Source organism: Erythranthe guttata, chromosome 13 (assembly GCF_056151865.1).
Source record: "Erythranthe guttata isolate IM_541 chromosome 13, IM_541, whole genome shotgun sequence".
NCBI classification, from domain to species: domain Eukaryota; kingdom Viridiplantae; phylum Streptophyta; class Magnoliopsida; order Lamiales; family Phrymaceae; genus Erythranthe; species Erythranthe guttata.
Genome location: NC_142545.1, coordinates 2,579,379 through 2,594,572, shown reverse-complemented (window position 1 = coordinate 2,594,572; position 15,194 = coordinate 2,579,379). Strand labels below are relative to the sequence as shown.

Here is a 15,194-nt window from a genome sequence, read left to right as displayed (position 1 = left end):
GAATTTGGAAGACGAAAAGGAGGACTCCACCCTGCTAATAGCCGTCGACAATCTATGCCGTAAGTTTACACTGTAACACGACCCTCGTCGTTTTTTCTCTTTCTTCACTGCCAGTGTTGATTGTTCGGCATATTTTTTTCCACAGAGTTTTGAGAACGTCGATTAAAGAGTGACGAAATAGCTGGGAATTTTTTCCCGAGAGTTCTGGATTTTAAGGTAAAGTTTGAGAAATTTGGGAATTATAATTGTTTGTTTTCTTTTACTCGCCCTATTCTTTTATGTTGGTGCGTCTCTAGGTTATTGATTGGGTTTTTTTTTTCCGATACAATTTTTCATAGTGATATTAATGCTTTTTTTTTCCTAATTAACTTCGTGGCTTGCGGATTTGTAATTCTATATCCATGCCTAAGATGTTTTTTCATATTTTAGAAAAATCATGTTTATCTTAAATGATTACTTGATTAGTTTATGAGCCTTGAAATTTGTGTTCTGTTAAATGGCTGAGTACTAGGATTTATATGGAGAATGAGATTTTTTTAGTTTTATTTCCTTCCTAATTCACATCTGTAACAGTGTGAAAAAAATATTTCTAACAGTCTATAAATAATTTGTTTGAAGCCTGCCATCTGCAAATGTTCTATTTTCTATGTTTTTAATAAAGTAATATATTAATACTCATATACTTGTTTATGCAACTTTCTAGTTATATTATATTATTCAATAAGAAGTTGAAGAAGAAGAAGAAGAAGAAGAAGAAGAAGAAGAAGAAGAAGAAGAAGAAGAAGAAGAAGAAGAAGAAGAAGAAGAAGAAGAAGATTAAGAATTCATTTGCAAGGAAGTATTTAGATCCTGATTTATAACTTTATCTTTGTTGCAATTCATGTCCTATACTCTTGCTTTGGTTCTTATTTGATTTTCATATTGCTGCAATGTGTTAATGTGCATGTCTATTTCCTTTACTTTTTTTGGCATTATATATTCTTTTTTTAATTACGAAATATTAAATGCATGTCAACTGTATTTAATTTCTTATATTATGCTTTTCAGATGTCGTCAGCAACAAAATTTAAGAAGGTCCGTAAGGCACAAGGGCTCGGCAGGGTTGACTGTGCAAAAAAGACTACTACAAATGGTAGGGCGTCAACAAGTTCAATGCCAACCACTATAAATAGAAGTGCATCGAAGAGCAACGCATCTGCAAATGCAAATCCACCTGCATCAGCTCTACAAGTTTCATCTCGTTCAGGTTCAACCTCAGGGAATGGTTCAACATCAGCAACTTCAGCATTGAATCATAATTCAGAAGGACTTATGAGCCCTACTAATAATACACCACCACATACTGAAGCAATACCTGATTGTGAGGCATCCGAACCTAACTTTGAAGCATCAACAGCTATTCCTGGTAATCATTTCCTTACTTTTTTTTAAGAGTAACATCATAGTTGTTTTATTTTTTTACCTTACTTTTATTCCTATTATTGAGTTACTGTTTAGGTAATCTTTGTATGCATAACAACCTTTTGATCTGTTTATGTTATTTGAAGTGCATTGTTTGATTGGAATTAACTTAACTTTGATGAAAATTTAACAAAAGACTGTATAATTTGTTGTTTATTCACTTTTTGTGTGAATACAGAGTTCCAAAATATTCACGGCTGGCTAATCTCTGCTATTTTGTGCGTGGAATTTGTTAAATGCATTGGTGTTGATCATGAACTAATGAAGCTCAAAATGTTGTTTTTTTTCAATTTTCTGCTTTTTTGGTTTTTAATTGGAAAATATTCATATAACTTTGCATTTAACTATTGTATCACTATTTTCTATATGATATTTTTATTTCTCATTTATTTCCTTGGTTAGGAACCATTGTTAAACGAAGTGGTCGTGGTGTAAGCAGAGGCTTAAATCTGGGCAAGATAGTGAAACAGGTAAGGCTTTATAATGTTGTCAAACTTGTAATAATAAGTTCTTGAAATGCATGATCTTTTTTTACAGAGCGGAAAGATGAAGATTGTGTTCAATCCTCATGAGAAAATACCATCTCAATATGAGGAAAAATTTTCTGAGGGTATATGAATTGCAGTAAGAACATGTGCAGAACTTGAAGGCGTATCTAGGTGGAGACAAATTCAAGACACAAACAAAGAAGTTTGTCGTAGAAGATTGTTGGTAAATCTTTATTATTACTTCATTTCTTTAAGGTTTAATGGAAAAATATATCTGTTTTTAATAATTATTTATTTTTGTTCAAGTATAATGAACTTTATCTTTTTTTTTTTTTCTTTTAAGCAATGGTTTGAAATTGAGGAATGGAACTCGGACCGTGTTCAAAGAATTGTTGATCAAATGTTTCAAACTGCATATCGACATTGGAGAAACAGATTGAGTGGATGCTACAAGAATTTGGTAGAAGAAGGAAAAAATTCAAGGGATATGAGTCCACGTGAGGAAGTACTAATAGCAAAATGGCATGCAATATGTGATTGACTTGAATCCGATGAATATGAGGTTAATCATCTGATTAAACAAAACAATAGTGTGTACTTGCACATTGGGTAAATTAGTGAACTATATATACATATTAATGCAGGAACGATCGTTGATCAATATAAATAGTAGAAGTTGTTTGCCTTTCAACCATACTTCAGGGAAGATTAGATACCTTTCTCGCTATAGGAAAATGGTATGAATTTTTTTATTCTCAATATTATAAGCCTGCTTCATACTTCAAATATGTAATTATATAATAATGTGTTATTTTACTATTGTTTATGAGCTAATTATTGTTTAATTTCGTACAGGCTACTCCGAGCAAGATTGAACTATGGAGGAAAACTCATGTTGACAAAGCTGGTCAATTTGTTAACTCTGAAGCGGCAAAGAAATTTGTAAGATAATTTACAATTATGTTATATATTATTTCTATACAATATATTTTATATATTTGATATATATGTTAACGTTGTAGGATAAAATGATGGAATTAGAAGAAACATCTATGGACGAAGGAGAAACTTCCATGTCTGAGGATCAAATTCTTGTAACAACACTTGGTCGTAGATCAGGATATCAAAAAGGCATGGGATATGGGGTAGATTGTGATTGTGATGGTGTTCAGGCAAAGTAGATGGTTCCACGTATTGGATTTTTTATTTATTTTTTTTTGTTTCAATCAGAAATTTAAATTTGTTTTGAATGGTTTTTAGTTATGCACTTGGATATATAGTTTATTCATTTCAGATGTAGATTTGAACCTAGTATTCAAGTATTTTTAGTTTCAGAATGACTCTTGATTTCAATGGAATAGAATTTTTAATTTTTATATGTTTTTGACGAAGCGATTGTGTCAATAAATCATTTTGTTGAAGTGACAAATATTTCTTCATAAGACTTTCTTATTATGACAACTTATTTAATCTTTGGGGACGAAGCAATTGTCAGATAGATTATTTAGTTGACGAGACAAACTATTTCGTCACATAAATAACTTATTGAGACATCCTATTAAAGATGTTGGGACAAAATGAATTGTCTCAAGAAATCATTTAGTTTACGTGACAAAACATTTTGTCATATGAACTCTCTTATCGTGCCAATCTGTTGGATATATTGGGACGAAATATATGTCTCAACAGATTGCTCAGTTCATGTGACAAAAACGTTTGTCACAACAACGAAGCAAGAGACCGATGTGTTGTGACGAATTCAGCTTGTACGACAACATTTATGAGTTTATATGACACAACTGTCGTCACGAAAGCATGCACTGTCGCGACGAATTGAGGTTTTGTCACAGTCATTCGTGACGAACGTACAATTCGTCACTTCACACCTTTCGTGACAGGCCTTATGCGACAACCACTGTGACGAATTATTTTGTCACAACAAAGTGTTGTGACGAAATTGAGACTTTATATGACGATTTTCTGTGTCACATAAGATACATTTTTTTGTAGTGTTACTCTAATTTAAGAAACTCTCTCATTTACATTGTTTTACTCTAATTTAAATTTTCTTGCACTTCTATATAGTTCTTTAATGTTAGTTTCTACACTTTAAATTTAGTTGTTTTTTTCCATGTTATTGGTGTTTTTATTTCTCAAAATATTTTTGTTAAATCAAAAAACTTTTTTCTACTACCCATTTTTATTTAATACATCCATATGTTACACACACACAGACAGACATATATATATATATATATATATATATATATATATATATATATATATATATATATATATATATATATATATATATATATATATATATATATATATATATATATATATATATATGTATAAATATAAAATAAATTGAAATTTAGGGCCTCGATTTTAAGTCTTGCCCAGGGCCTCCAATCACCCAGGACCGACCTTGGTGGTATACCATAGTCTACTACAGTATTGACGACAAATAAAATAAAAAAAATTAAAATATTGTAGATTGAATTAAAAAAAAACGAAAAACACGCTTTCTTTGTAATTTTCAGTATTATGTAGAAAAAAAGGTTTTTTTTTAATAGTAGTGTAAACTATAGTACAACATAGTACACCATATTATTTGTAAAATCTGCTGAATTATATACTAAAAGAAAAAATTGAAACAAATATTTAGTTGAACTTGTCATTTGATTCTAATTAGTTTCATCATTAAATTTAAGACTCCTAAATAAAATTGGTCTTAATTAGTGTGAGAGGGCAAAAATCCTTACAAAGAATACAAAAGACGATCATATTTTTTTATTGTTGTAACTTGTAATGTAATGTCACTATATATATGCTGACAATTACATAGGAATGTAATAAGCTTTTTATATTCATCAATTAATTGTTTTTTCGTTGTTCAACTCAATTACTGGAGGAGGTGATGACCTAAAGCTCAAAACGTAGATATATACGAAGTACAGTCCACGTATGTGTATTGTAATTGGTAGAATTAATAAATTAATGTTGGGTTAACATTGACTTTTTTAATTTGAAAATGCACTTTGCCCCTATAAATTTTTGATTTTCGCACTTCCCCCCTAAATATTAAAAAAAATGGATATTCCCCCTTCTAAATATTCTTTTGATTGCACTTTACTCCATGAGCCAATTTTTTTAGGGCACTGTGCAACAAAAATAAAATTTTAAAGAGGCAATGTGCGAAAAAGTAATGTTTTTAAGGGTCAACGTGCAATAAAAATAACATTTAAAGGGCAACGTGCAACATAAATCCTCAATTTTAATGAATAATTCATCGGAATTTTGCTATCGGGGCAATGTGCAACAAGAATAATATTTCGAAGGGGACATTCACTTTTAAAAAATTTGAGGCGGTAAAGTGCGAAAAAATTAGAAATTTACACAAAGTGGATATGATGATCCAATTTGTGTTTATATATAAACACAGTGGGAGGCCGCCGCGTGAAGGTGGTTTCGAATGGGTCGGCGGCGGTTTTTCGGGTGGATTTGGTGGCTCGGCCGAGGTTTGGGTTTTGGTTTTGGTATTCGAAGAGGAAAGGTATGAGGATTGGGGCTGACGTGGAGGTTGATGGGTTTGGGATGAAGGTGAAGAGAGAGGATATTAGGCTGACCAACTTGGGGGCTTCCAAAACTAGGGTTGGCATTTTTGTTATGTTTTTTGGTCTTTTTGTTAAGTTGTTGTGTTGGTTCTAATTTTGAGTTTGTATTTGTTTGTTTGATGTTGAAATGTTGATTGTGTTTTATCCAAATTTTGAATGTCTTTCTTCTTGTTTTTTTTTCACTTTTTTTGGACAATATTAATTACAATTTCATGAGAATTAAAATCCTCTGCAATAGTTTTTCCTAGGAGCCCATATGTTCGGATATAATTGATGGTGATGGTGTACCGACGGCGGCGATAGCCGATGGTGTATCCTTTCTACAGGAGGGGATCGATGGGGTAGTGAAATCATCGTCTCAACTTTTTGATTTTGGTAGTGGCCATGGGTGACTGATAATTTTTGAGAAAGTAAAAGACAAGAAGAAAGGATATAAGAATAATTGCACTGCAAAATTTAATACTGTCAAATTACTATCAACTAACTGTGAAAAAAAGGGGGGTCCTTGTAGTTTTTAATATCGCATGGGGTGAATGGGACCTATTTTATAGTACATGGGTGCAAATTGTAACCCGTTTTAATTTTTGGAACTATTTGAATAAAAAAAGTTTTTGGAATCTTTTTATTTAGTAATTTTGGTAATTTTCCAATAAAATTTTAAATTTTAAAAGGAAAGTGACAAAAAGAATTTCTACTCTTCTGCGGTACCAAAATTCTAAACCTATTAGGATTTCCCAATACTAATTTATAAACAACCCACCAACGTTTTCCTTTTTTTCCAATTTCACATTGATATTATATATATTTAGGGTTTTGTTCAAACTTTCATCATCACTAAACCATGTCGAATTATTTACCCACAGATCTCGTGCTCGAAATCCTCGGCAAACTGCCGGTTAAATCCTTAGTCCGTTTCCTCGCCGTTTCGAAATCTTGGCGGTCGATTATCACCACCCCCGCCTTTATCGCATCGCACCTCTCCAACGCCAAAAATCGAACCCTCGTCCACGAAAAGGAACTCCATTCGTTCCTTACTATCGCTGAAAACGGACCCTTTGGAACATTCAGTTCTTCCTCAAAGCTCGAATTTCCGTTCAAATCCGATCAAACTTTCAGAATAGTCGGCTCTTGCGATGGTCTGATCTGCTTATCGGACGACGAGTTCCGCGATTCTTCGCAATGCAGTATTATCATATGGAACCCATCCGTTAGAAATCATCGAGTTTTACCAAACCCTACGATCAATCCGAAAACGCCCCACTTTGTTGTGCTGGGTTTCGGAGTTGCTAGTCATGCTTACAAAGTTGTAAGGTTGGTTTATTGCATGAAACCCAACGATATTAATTTAAGTTTTATGCAACTGGTTGAGATATTTTCACTCGAGACGTGGAGTTGGCGAAAGTGGGGCGAAGTTGATTTAATTCCTCCGCATGTTTTTCCGTCTACGACTTGTCCATCGGTTTTCTCGAACGGGGTTGTGCATTGGCTTTCTGAAGACGATAGTTTTCGACGTAGTTCAATTCTGGCCTTTGATGTTGGCGATGAGGTACTCGGTGACGTAATGCTTCCAGACGAGTTAGCTGCATGCGTATACGAAAGTGTACTATTGTTGCGTATTTTCGTGATTGGGGAATCACTGGGAGCTGTTAAATACAATAGAGACAATACGTCGTGCGATGTGTGGGTGATGAAGGAGTACTGTGTGAGAGAATCTTGGACTAAGTTGTACACGATTCGTTTGCTGAACGTGGTATCTAGAGTAATCGGGTTCTGGAAGAGTGGTGAAGCTTTACTGTTCTTAGATAGGCAGGGGATCGCGCCGTATACGGATCGTTCGGTTAGGTTTTGTTTAGTGGTGTATAATCCAGATTCTCGGCAGACGAAGGATCTTATTGGGATTTATGGATCTGGTTGCTTCTATGTTAATAGTTATGTCGAAAGCTTGCTCTTGCTTAAAATTGGCGGCGAATTGATCCAATAGTGTTGACTTAGATTTAGTTTATGTCACTAGTACTTGCAACAAAAAAAAAAAGAAAATCTTTTGAGTGACAGCACCTATTTTTCACATAGATAGGCAAAAAATGTAGTCACTAATGGGGTGTCGCTAATGCAACTTTTTCTTATAGTGACTGTTGACTTTTATTTAGATATTGGTTGAACTCGTGAAATAATTTATCTTATCAGTGTCTACGTATTTCGCTTTTGACATTTTTTAATCCCCGATGATCTGAGTTATGAATATGCTTATGCGTTCAAATTTAATGTTCTTACCCGTAGTTTGATAAACATATATGTTTTTTTTTTTTTTTTTTTTTTTTTTGTGTCGGAGATAATAAAAGTAGATTCTCTGCTTGATGGTTCCTTATTTTGTGTTGAAGATAATAAAGTTGTTTGAGGTTTGTCTAACTATAGCTAGCAGGTAAGATAGAAAAAAATGGAATTTCTAGCATCAGTAACCATTTAAAAAAAAACATTAACAACATTAGTCAAACTTAGGTGGTGTTTGCAAACGCTTTTCCAAAGTGATTATAATGTTAAATTTTTTTTTTTTGATTTTGAACCAAAAAAAACTCATAATCACTTTAAAAAAGCCTTTGCAAACACCACCTTAACACCAAATAATCTAATATAAAAAATAACAGTAATTTTTCATTTTTTTTTTAGTGAGGGTACTTATTATGCTCAAGTTCAGTATTATTTTCTTGGGTAATTAATAGCACTTAACTCTACTGTGGTTACAAGCTTTTGCAGATGACCCCTTTGTGCTCGTAACATCAGCACATAACCCTTTTGTGGTTTAGGGGTAGCTTCGGTTAATTTTTTTCCGTCAAACTTAACCGCATGTGTTCAATTTTGTTCAATTCTTGCAATATCTTTGTCAATTTTGAAATGAAAACATTTCATTCTTGAACTAAAGCTGGTTGGATTCGATCACTTTTTTCACTTGTCCTTTGTCGGATGATTGTGCGGTACTCGGGGTTTAGAAGGCTACGATTGCCGCATTGTGGGTCCCGGTTGGGTTGTCGGGTTGTGATTTCTTATATGCCGCATAGAAAGTATCTAATCTCCTTCCAATTTCTCTGTTTATTTTTTTATTATTTTTTAATTCAAGAATTTGGGATTTATTGAATCATATACAATGAGAAATGTCGAATTTCTTTACAAACTTCTCGTGTCGTTTAAGACTCATCCCTCCTTTATATGTTGTAGAGATTCTAAAATTGATATGCATTCGTGCAGTTTACTTCTTGTTTTCGTGGTATTAATATCACTACAACAGTTTCATCAACATTATTATATCCAAGAGTTACGGTTTATTGGTAATTAGTTTGTTGTGGTTTTCTGAAGTTGCACGTGACAGAAGTGGAAGTCATTTGAGAGGTCTGTAATGGCAGTCACTCGTCTAGTTATAGTTCTTTTTCGGTACAGATTATGTGGTGTTCTTTAAAGACTTATATTCGACTATCCGTTAGGTGTAGGGGGTAAACAAGCTGAGCTGACTAAAAAAAAGGTCGAACTCGAATTTGAGTTTTTCGAGCTCGAGCTTTTGTGTGTTTATCGCATGATTTATTCGGTGGTCCTTCACAATCCACTATTAATATATGCAGAGCCGGCCCTGGGCCAAGGCGTACAAGCCTCATTTTCATTAGGGGCTCCACCACCACCACACTCTCTTCTCTCTCACGTCACTCTTTATTAAATGCCACATCATTATGAGGTATTGATATTAATCCCCTCAAAATTTTGAAAAGTGCATGTTACGATAGCAACACTTTGATGGATTATTCATCGTAAGTGATTATTTTTGTTGCACGTTACCCCTTAAAAACACTATTTTTTTGCTCATTGCCCCTTAAAATGTTATTTTTGTTGCTCAATACCCTCCAAAAAATGATTTTTGGGGCAAAGTGCAACCAAAATAATAGGTTAAATTGCACATCACCCGCTGTATATTTGTAATTTTCGCACTTTACCCCGTCAAAATTTTGAAAAGTGAAAACCCCCCTTCAAAATATTATTCTTGTTGCACATTTCCCGGATAGCAAAATTCCGATGGATTATTCATCAGAATTGATGATTTTTGTTGCACGTTGTCCCTTTAAATATTATTTTTATTGCAAGTTGCCCCTTAAAAACATTCCATGTTTGCACATTGCCCCTTTGAAATGTTATTTTTGTTGCACAATGCCCTCCATAAATTGGCTTATGGGGCAAAGTGCAATCAATAAAATCTTTTGAGGGGGGAATGTCCATCTTAAAATTTGTTTTTTTGGGGAGGGGGTGTGGAGAACTGCGAAAAACAGAAATTAATTTATAGGGGCAAAGTGCATTTTGTCCAAAAATAATATGCATCCTTTTTAAAAAAAATTAGGGTGAAAATTGCAAAAATAAAACATCTATAGGGGTTGAAGCGTATTTTATCCTTTACACAAAGCCTAGTTCAGGGTTCTTAATAAAACCCTAGAAAATTCACTTATCAAAAAAAAAAAAAAAAAAAAACCCTAGAAAATTCATCTCCAAAAACACAGCGCGTTGAGCAAATTTCCGGCGGAGCTCCAGTTTCATCGGTGAGTTATGTCGGACTACTTTCCGGCGGAGCTTCAGTCCGCAATCCTCCAAAAACTGCCGGTCAAATCCTTAATCCGATTCACCACCGTCTGCAAATCATGGCGGTCGATTATCACAAGCCCTAACTTCATCCAATCACATCTCTCAGAAGGCAAAAACCACACCCAAATCCTCCTTAAGCGTTTCGATCAAACCGACGAGCGAGAACACTTTTCGTTGCTAAACCTCGTCGCCGAAAACGGAGCCCTTTCCGTCAATTCCTCCTCGCATCTCGAATTCCCCGTAAAATCACGTACCGCATGTTCCCCGATAGTCGGCTGCTGCGACGGAGTCGTGTGCCTGTTGGAAACTTGCTCCGCACGTTCTTCTCCGAAGGACGTGATATTATGGAACCCATCTATTAGAACTCATCTCGTCTTGCCCACCCCCACTATCAACCCGAAAGAATCCCACATGGTCGTGCTGGGGTTCGGATCCGCCGCGAATCACGCCCACCATAAGGTTGTGAGGTTGGTTTATAAGCCCAATGATTTTGGTGCTGAGGTGTTTTCCGTCAAGACACGGAGTTGGCGGAGGCTGAGTGGTGGAGTTGGAGTTGCTCTGCGGGCTCTTAAAACTGGCTACTGTCAGGCTTACTGTCAGGCTTTCTTGAACGGGGTTGTGCATTGGCTAGCACTCAACCCGGTCGATCGTCGCGCTTCGTTCCTGGCATTCGATGTCGGGGACGAGGTGTTCGGCGAAGTAATGTTGCCGGATTGTCTGGCGAGCGAGTGTTTAAAAATGCTGTGCATTTTCGTGATCGGGGAGTCGCTCGGCGTGGTCAAATATAATAAAGGTTACGAATCGTGGGATATGTGGGCGATGAAGGAGTACCGTGTGAAAGAATCTTGGACGAAGATGTATACCGTCGAAGTAAGTGCAAGAGTCGTTGGATTTCGGAACAGTGGCGAAGCTTTGCTCGCGTTACGTAGTCTTGGGTTGGCCGTCTATAATTTAAAGACTAAGCAGATGCAGAGTGAGGATCTCGGAATCTACGGGTGTACGATGTTGTTCTATGTTGATAATTACGTCGAAAGCTTGGTCTTGCTTTAGATGATGACGTGTCAGTGGAGATCCAATCGAGGAGAAACCGAATCGAATGGAGATGCGTTTTGGTGAAGAATAGCTTGATGGCATTGGCAGGCAAGTTGTTCGTGTGTTTATGTTTTGGTTTAGATATCGATTAATCTTTAAATTATTGAAACAATTTTATGTTTCCATTTTTTTTTTTTGCATATTTATGAGTTTTTTGAATGGTTTATTTTCTTAGGATAAAGATGATTCATTGGTAATACTGTTTATCCATGGAAAACTTTCGGCTGTGCTATACTTTGAGAAAGTATGCTTGTTTCTTTATTTATTCTAGTGAGGTACTACTTATTTATTTATTCTAGTGGGGTACTAGGGGAACTCTGCATTAATTTTATGGGTGTTTCTACCATGAGATTTGTGTTACCCTTCAAATTGCGACACGTGTCCCAACAAAAAAACTTATTTTTTCCTAATTTCTTTATTGTCGTAAATACCTTTTGTACAATAATTATTTTAAAAAAAATCGGCAATTATAAATTATTAATGAAATGTCAATTTTACCCTCTCTATTTTAATGCAATTTTAAATATATATTTATTGCTGAATTAAAATTTATAAAGTCAATTATATCATTATGCATAAAAATCATTAAACCACCCATCCAAAATTGCATCAACTTGAATTCGAACTTGTGACAGTCTGAAAACATATGAGAATACTTACCATTAAGACACAACACGTAATTAACAATAAACTAACAATACGGATATATATCACAAAGCTACAATTTATAATGGTTATAAAACTTATATAAATAACGTTAAATAAATTATTAATTCTCATATAATTATTATTATATATTAATAATATCCCATACTAACAGATCTTTATATAATATATTTTAAAAATCTAAGGAAATGTTGATCAACTCGTGTAATTTAAAAATGAATTTCGAAAGAATTTGAAGTTTGAATTGAATCGTAAATTGTAAGATTTAATTAAATCGTAATATTTGAATCAATTAAACTCATGTGTTTTTAATTCAAAAACAATATTCAAAGATTTGATCGATTAAGCTCAACTCATTTCAATTCGTAGACAATATTCAAATATTTGAATCGGTTAAACTCAATAATTTACAATAGCGTATTAATCAAACTATGTATAGTAAAAGTTTAGTTTTTTTTTTATTTTTTTATTTTTTTATTATTGAATTTTATCATAAAAAATAATAAAATTTAATTCGTAAAAATCGTAAGATTTAATCGATTCATGGTTAGATTAAATCTTACGATTTACAATTTGATTCTTACGATTTTACGAATTATATTATTATTTTTTTTGTTAAAATTGAATTAAAAGGATTGTAGACTTTAATTATAAATAGTTAACTCGATTAATACGTTCTTGTCAGTGGTTGAACTTAATCGATTCAAATTTTTGAATAATATTTACAAATTAAAAGGATTTGCGCTTAATTGATTCAAATCATACGCTTTAATTAATCTTATACTTTGATTCTTACGTAATTTAGGAATTATTTTTTTATGATAAAATTGAATTAAAAATGTATTACACTCTAATTAATAATAGTTAATTTGATTAAAACGTTCTTGTCAATAGTTGAGCGCGCTAATTAATCGATTCAAATATTTGAATAATTGCAAATTGAAAGGACTTGAACTTAGTTGGTTCAAATATTACGCTTTGATAAAATATTACGATTTACGATTAGGTTCTTACATGTGTTGGGAATTAAATTTATTATTTTTTATGACAAAATTGAATTAAAAAGATATTAGACATTACTTATAAATAGTTAAATCAATTATGTAACACGTTATGTCAATAGTTAAGCAACCGATTCAAATATTTGAATAATGTTTACTAATTGAAAGGATTTGAACTTAATCGATTCAAATCTTACTATTTGATTAAATTAAATATTATAAGAAAATTCACAATATAATATTTGTAGTATATAATTTTATTTTAAAGTGAGAAAACAACTAATTGGAATGAGTTATAAATTTTTCTTCTTCTAAATAAACATATTATTTTATTTTTTATTTGGATTTGTCACACTATCGATTTAATAACATAAGTGAGTTTGAATTAAGTTATGCATTTTTTTTTATATTTAATTGAGCATTCTTTACATTTTTAAATGGTGGAGTTTATTAATAATTCTAATATTATATAATTAATGATAGATGTTTGGCGTATTGAACTGCAATTCTTTATATATTTTCAAACTTTATTATATTAAATTTGTTAATAATTTATTTAATATCATTTAATAATAATGAATGTTGCAATTAATATTTTAATTACCAACCCTCATTAGGAGAGTTGGTACCTAGCCTTTACCAATAGGGTAACGGTCTAGGGTTCGAGTCCCCCCCTCCCCTACTTCCCCTTGTAATGGACTTGAATTTACTCAAAAAAAAAAAATTTAATATTTTAATTAACAGTATTTATACAATTATGGTTAAATATATAATAATAAATTAATGTGCTCGGATGGTTAGGAGTGATGAATTTATTAAGATGTCTCAAGTTCTATCCCTAATGAATGCATTTTTTTTCGATTATTTATCAAATAAAACTCGGTCACAATGAATTTAAATTAATTATTTAATTTAAATATAGTAGGGGGAAAATTAGACAATTCAATAGTAATTTAATTTAATAAAAAAAATAATCGAAGGATAATTTGGTAAAGTACTTCATTTTTTAGAACATATGCCATGTTATTTTCCTAGGGTCCAGATTTAATCTTAGAAAATTAATGGTGATTAATACATATCTCATATAAGTTTAGAACACAGGTGGTCTCACCCTAGAAAGACCCTAATTTTATGGTAAATTACGGCCACCCTTGAAGTAAGATTAAATTACGAAAAAATCCTCATGTTTGGATAATTAGAACCACCCCTTAAATGTGAATCTTCTTACAAGGCCACCCTTGCAGTGTCAAATTTAGTGGAATCTTCTAGATTATGTGGAATATTCTCAATTTTGTATTCATTTTACCCCATTCGAGCTCCACATTTTGAAACAAGATGATCATGAGATGCGTCTTTTGACTTGTAAGTATCAGGGTTGAGTACAAACTGCATTTTTGCACAAAATGAGCACACACTAGCGAACATTCCACGGAATCTAGAAGATTATGTTGAATTTGACACCATAAATGGGTGAACATGTAAGAATATTCATAGTTGATGGGGCGGTTATCGTTACCCAAACAAGAGGATTTTTTTTCTTCTCGTAATTTGACCTTACCGCAGGGGTGGCCGTAATTTACCCTTAATTTTATGTTGTGAATCTTGTCGGTAAGTATTTGCATTTCTTTAGCTTTACACACTACCTCATTGTCGGACTCGTGGAATTGAATTATGTTGCTCAATTTATTAAGGACGAACTAGAAAATAAACTCCACCGAAGCAACTCCACGAGGAAATCAGATGACAATTTTGATTGGGTTTTTTGAACTGCGTATCAAATCTTTCATGTATGGCTAGATAAAATAGATACACGAACTGAATCCCGATAAAGTCAAAAAGACTTAATGTTGGAATAAACTTGAATAAATCCCATGGAACCGTCATGCCGAATCATCAAGAATATTGTACATAAACATAAATTGGAAGCGTACCTTACTCCGGTGGAATTGATATAAAACGATCATAGATCTTCCAGATCATCATGTACATCCGAACCCGAGAACCCTTTAGACTTCTCTTCGTTATCTTTATGTCGATGGAATACATAGAGAATGGAATTAGTACATGTGACCCGGGGACCATGACCAATATATATAGATAACCTAATGGGCTATCTTGTGTAATTTTATTTTAGCCCATCACTATAATAAAATTACCCTAATGTCTCTACACATTAAAGGCCCACACCCTATTAGACACATCAAAACCCAATCCAGATAAACCTTAGTCGATCACTTTAACGGGCTTAACTTTAC

The 15,194-nt window shown here is 33.2% G+C and overlaps 3 protein-coding genes and 1 pseudogene across 4 annotated transcripts; all 4 read left to right on the top strand.

Annotated features, from left to right (window-relative positions):
- The first annotated feature begins 721 nt into the window (after nt 1-721).
- On the top strand, nt 722-2,433 carry LOC148765643 (uncharacterized). The gene is made up of 4 exons (XM_088811730.1): nt 722-1,405; nt 1,864-1,931; nt 1,999-2,172; nt 2,293-2,433. The coding sequence occupies exons 1-3, from the start codon at nt 1,009-1,011 to the stop codon at nt 2,077-2,079; spliced, it is 546 nt and encodes a 181-aa protein (XP_088667856.1). The 5' UTR covers nt 722-1,008; the 3' UTR covers nt 2,080-2,172; nt 2,293-2,433.
- Nucleotides 2,260-3,130, top strand: LOC148765642 (uncharacterized; annotated as a pseudogene). Its single transcript, XR_016029141.1, has 4 exons — nt 2,260-2,511; nt 2,594-2,686; nt 2,805-2,891; nt 2,972-3,130. The product of XR_016029141.1 is annotated as an uncharacterized LOC148765642 (transcript).
- Nucleotides 3,131-6,332: 3,202 nt separating this feature from the next.
- On the top strand, nt 6,333-7,550 carry LOC148765641 (F-box protein At3g07870-like). The gene has a single exon (XM_088811878.1). It carries the CDS (start codon nt 6,411-6,413, stop codon nt 7,548-7,550), a length of 1,140 nt encoding a protein of 379 aa, XP_088668004.1. The 5' UTR covers nt 6,333-6,410.
- A 2,470-nt stretch (nt 7,551-10,020) lies between these two features.
- On the top strand, nt 10,021-11,390 carry LOC105972033 (F-box/kelch-repeat protein At3g23880). The gene has a single exon (XM_012996967.2). It carries the CDS (start codon nt 10,145-10,147, stop codon nt 11,228-11,230), a length of 1,086 nt encoding a protein of 361 aa, XP_012852421.2. The 5' UTR covers nt 10,021-10,144; the 3' UTR covers nt 11,231-11,390.
- The last annotated feature ends 3,804 nt before the right edge of the window (nt 11,391-15,194 follow it).

Bases quoted from the DNA above. Each gene is read 5' to 3' on its own strand.
- LOC148765643 (XM_088811730.1), top strand. From the start codon at position 1,009: ATGTCAACTGTATTTAATTTCTTATATTATGCTTTTCAGATGTCGTCA. The intron at 1,406-1,863 runs GTAATCATTTCC...TTCCTTGGTTAG, and splicing joins AGCATCAACAGCTATTCCTG to GAACCATTGTTAAACGAAGT. The intron at 1,932-1,998 runs GTAAGGCTTTAT...CTTTTTTTACAG, and splicing joins TGGGCAAGATAGTGAAACAG to AGCGGAAAGATGAAGATTGT.
- LOC148765641 (XM_088811878.1), top strand. From the start codon at position 6,411: ATGTCGAATTATTTACCCACAGATCTCGTGCTCGAAATCCTCGGCAAA.
- LOC105972033 (XM_012996967.2), top strand. From the start codon at position 10,145: ATGTCGGACTACTTTCCGGCGGAGCTTCAGTCCGCAATCCTCCAAAAA.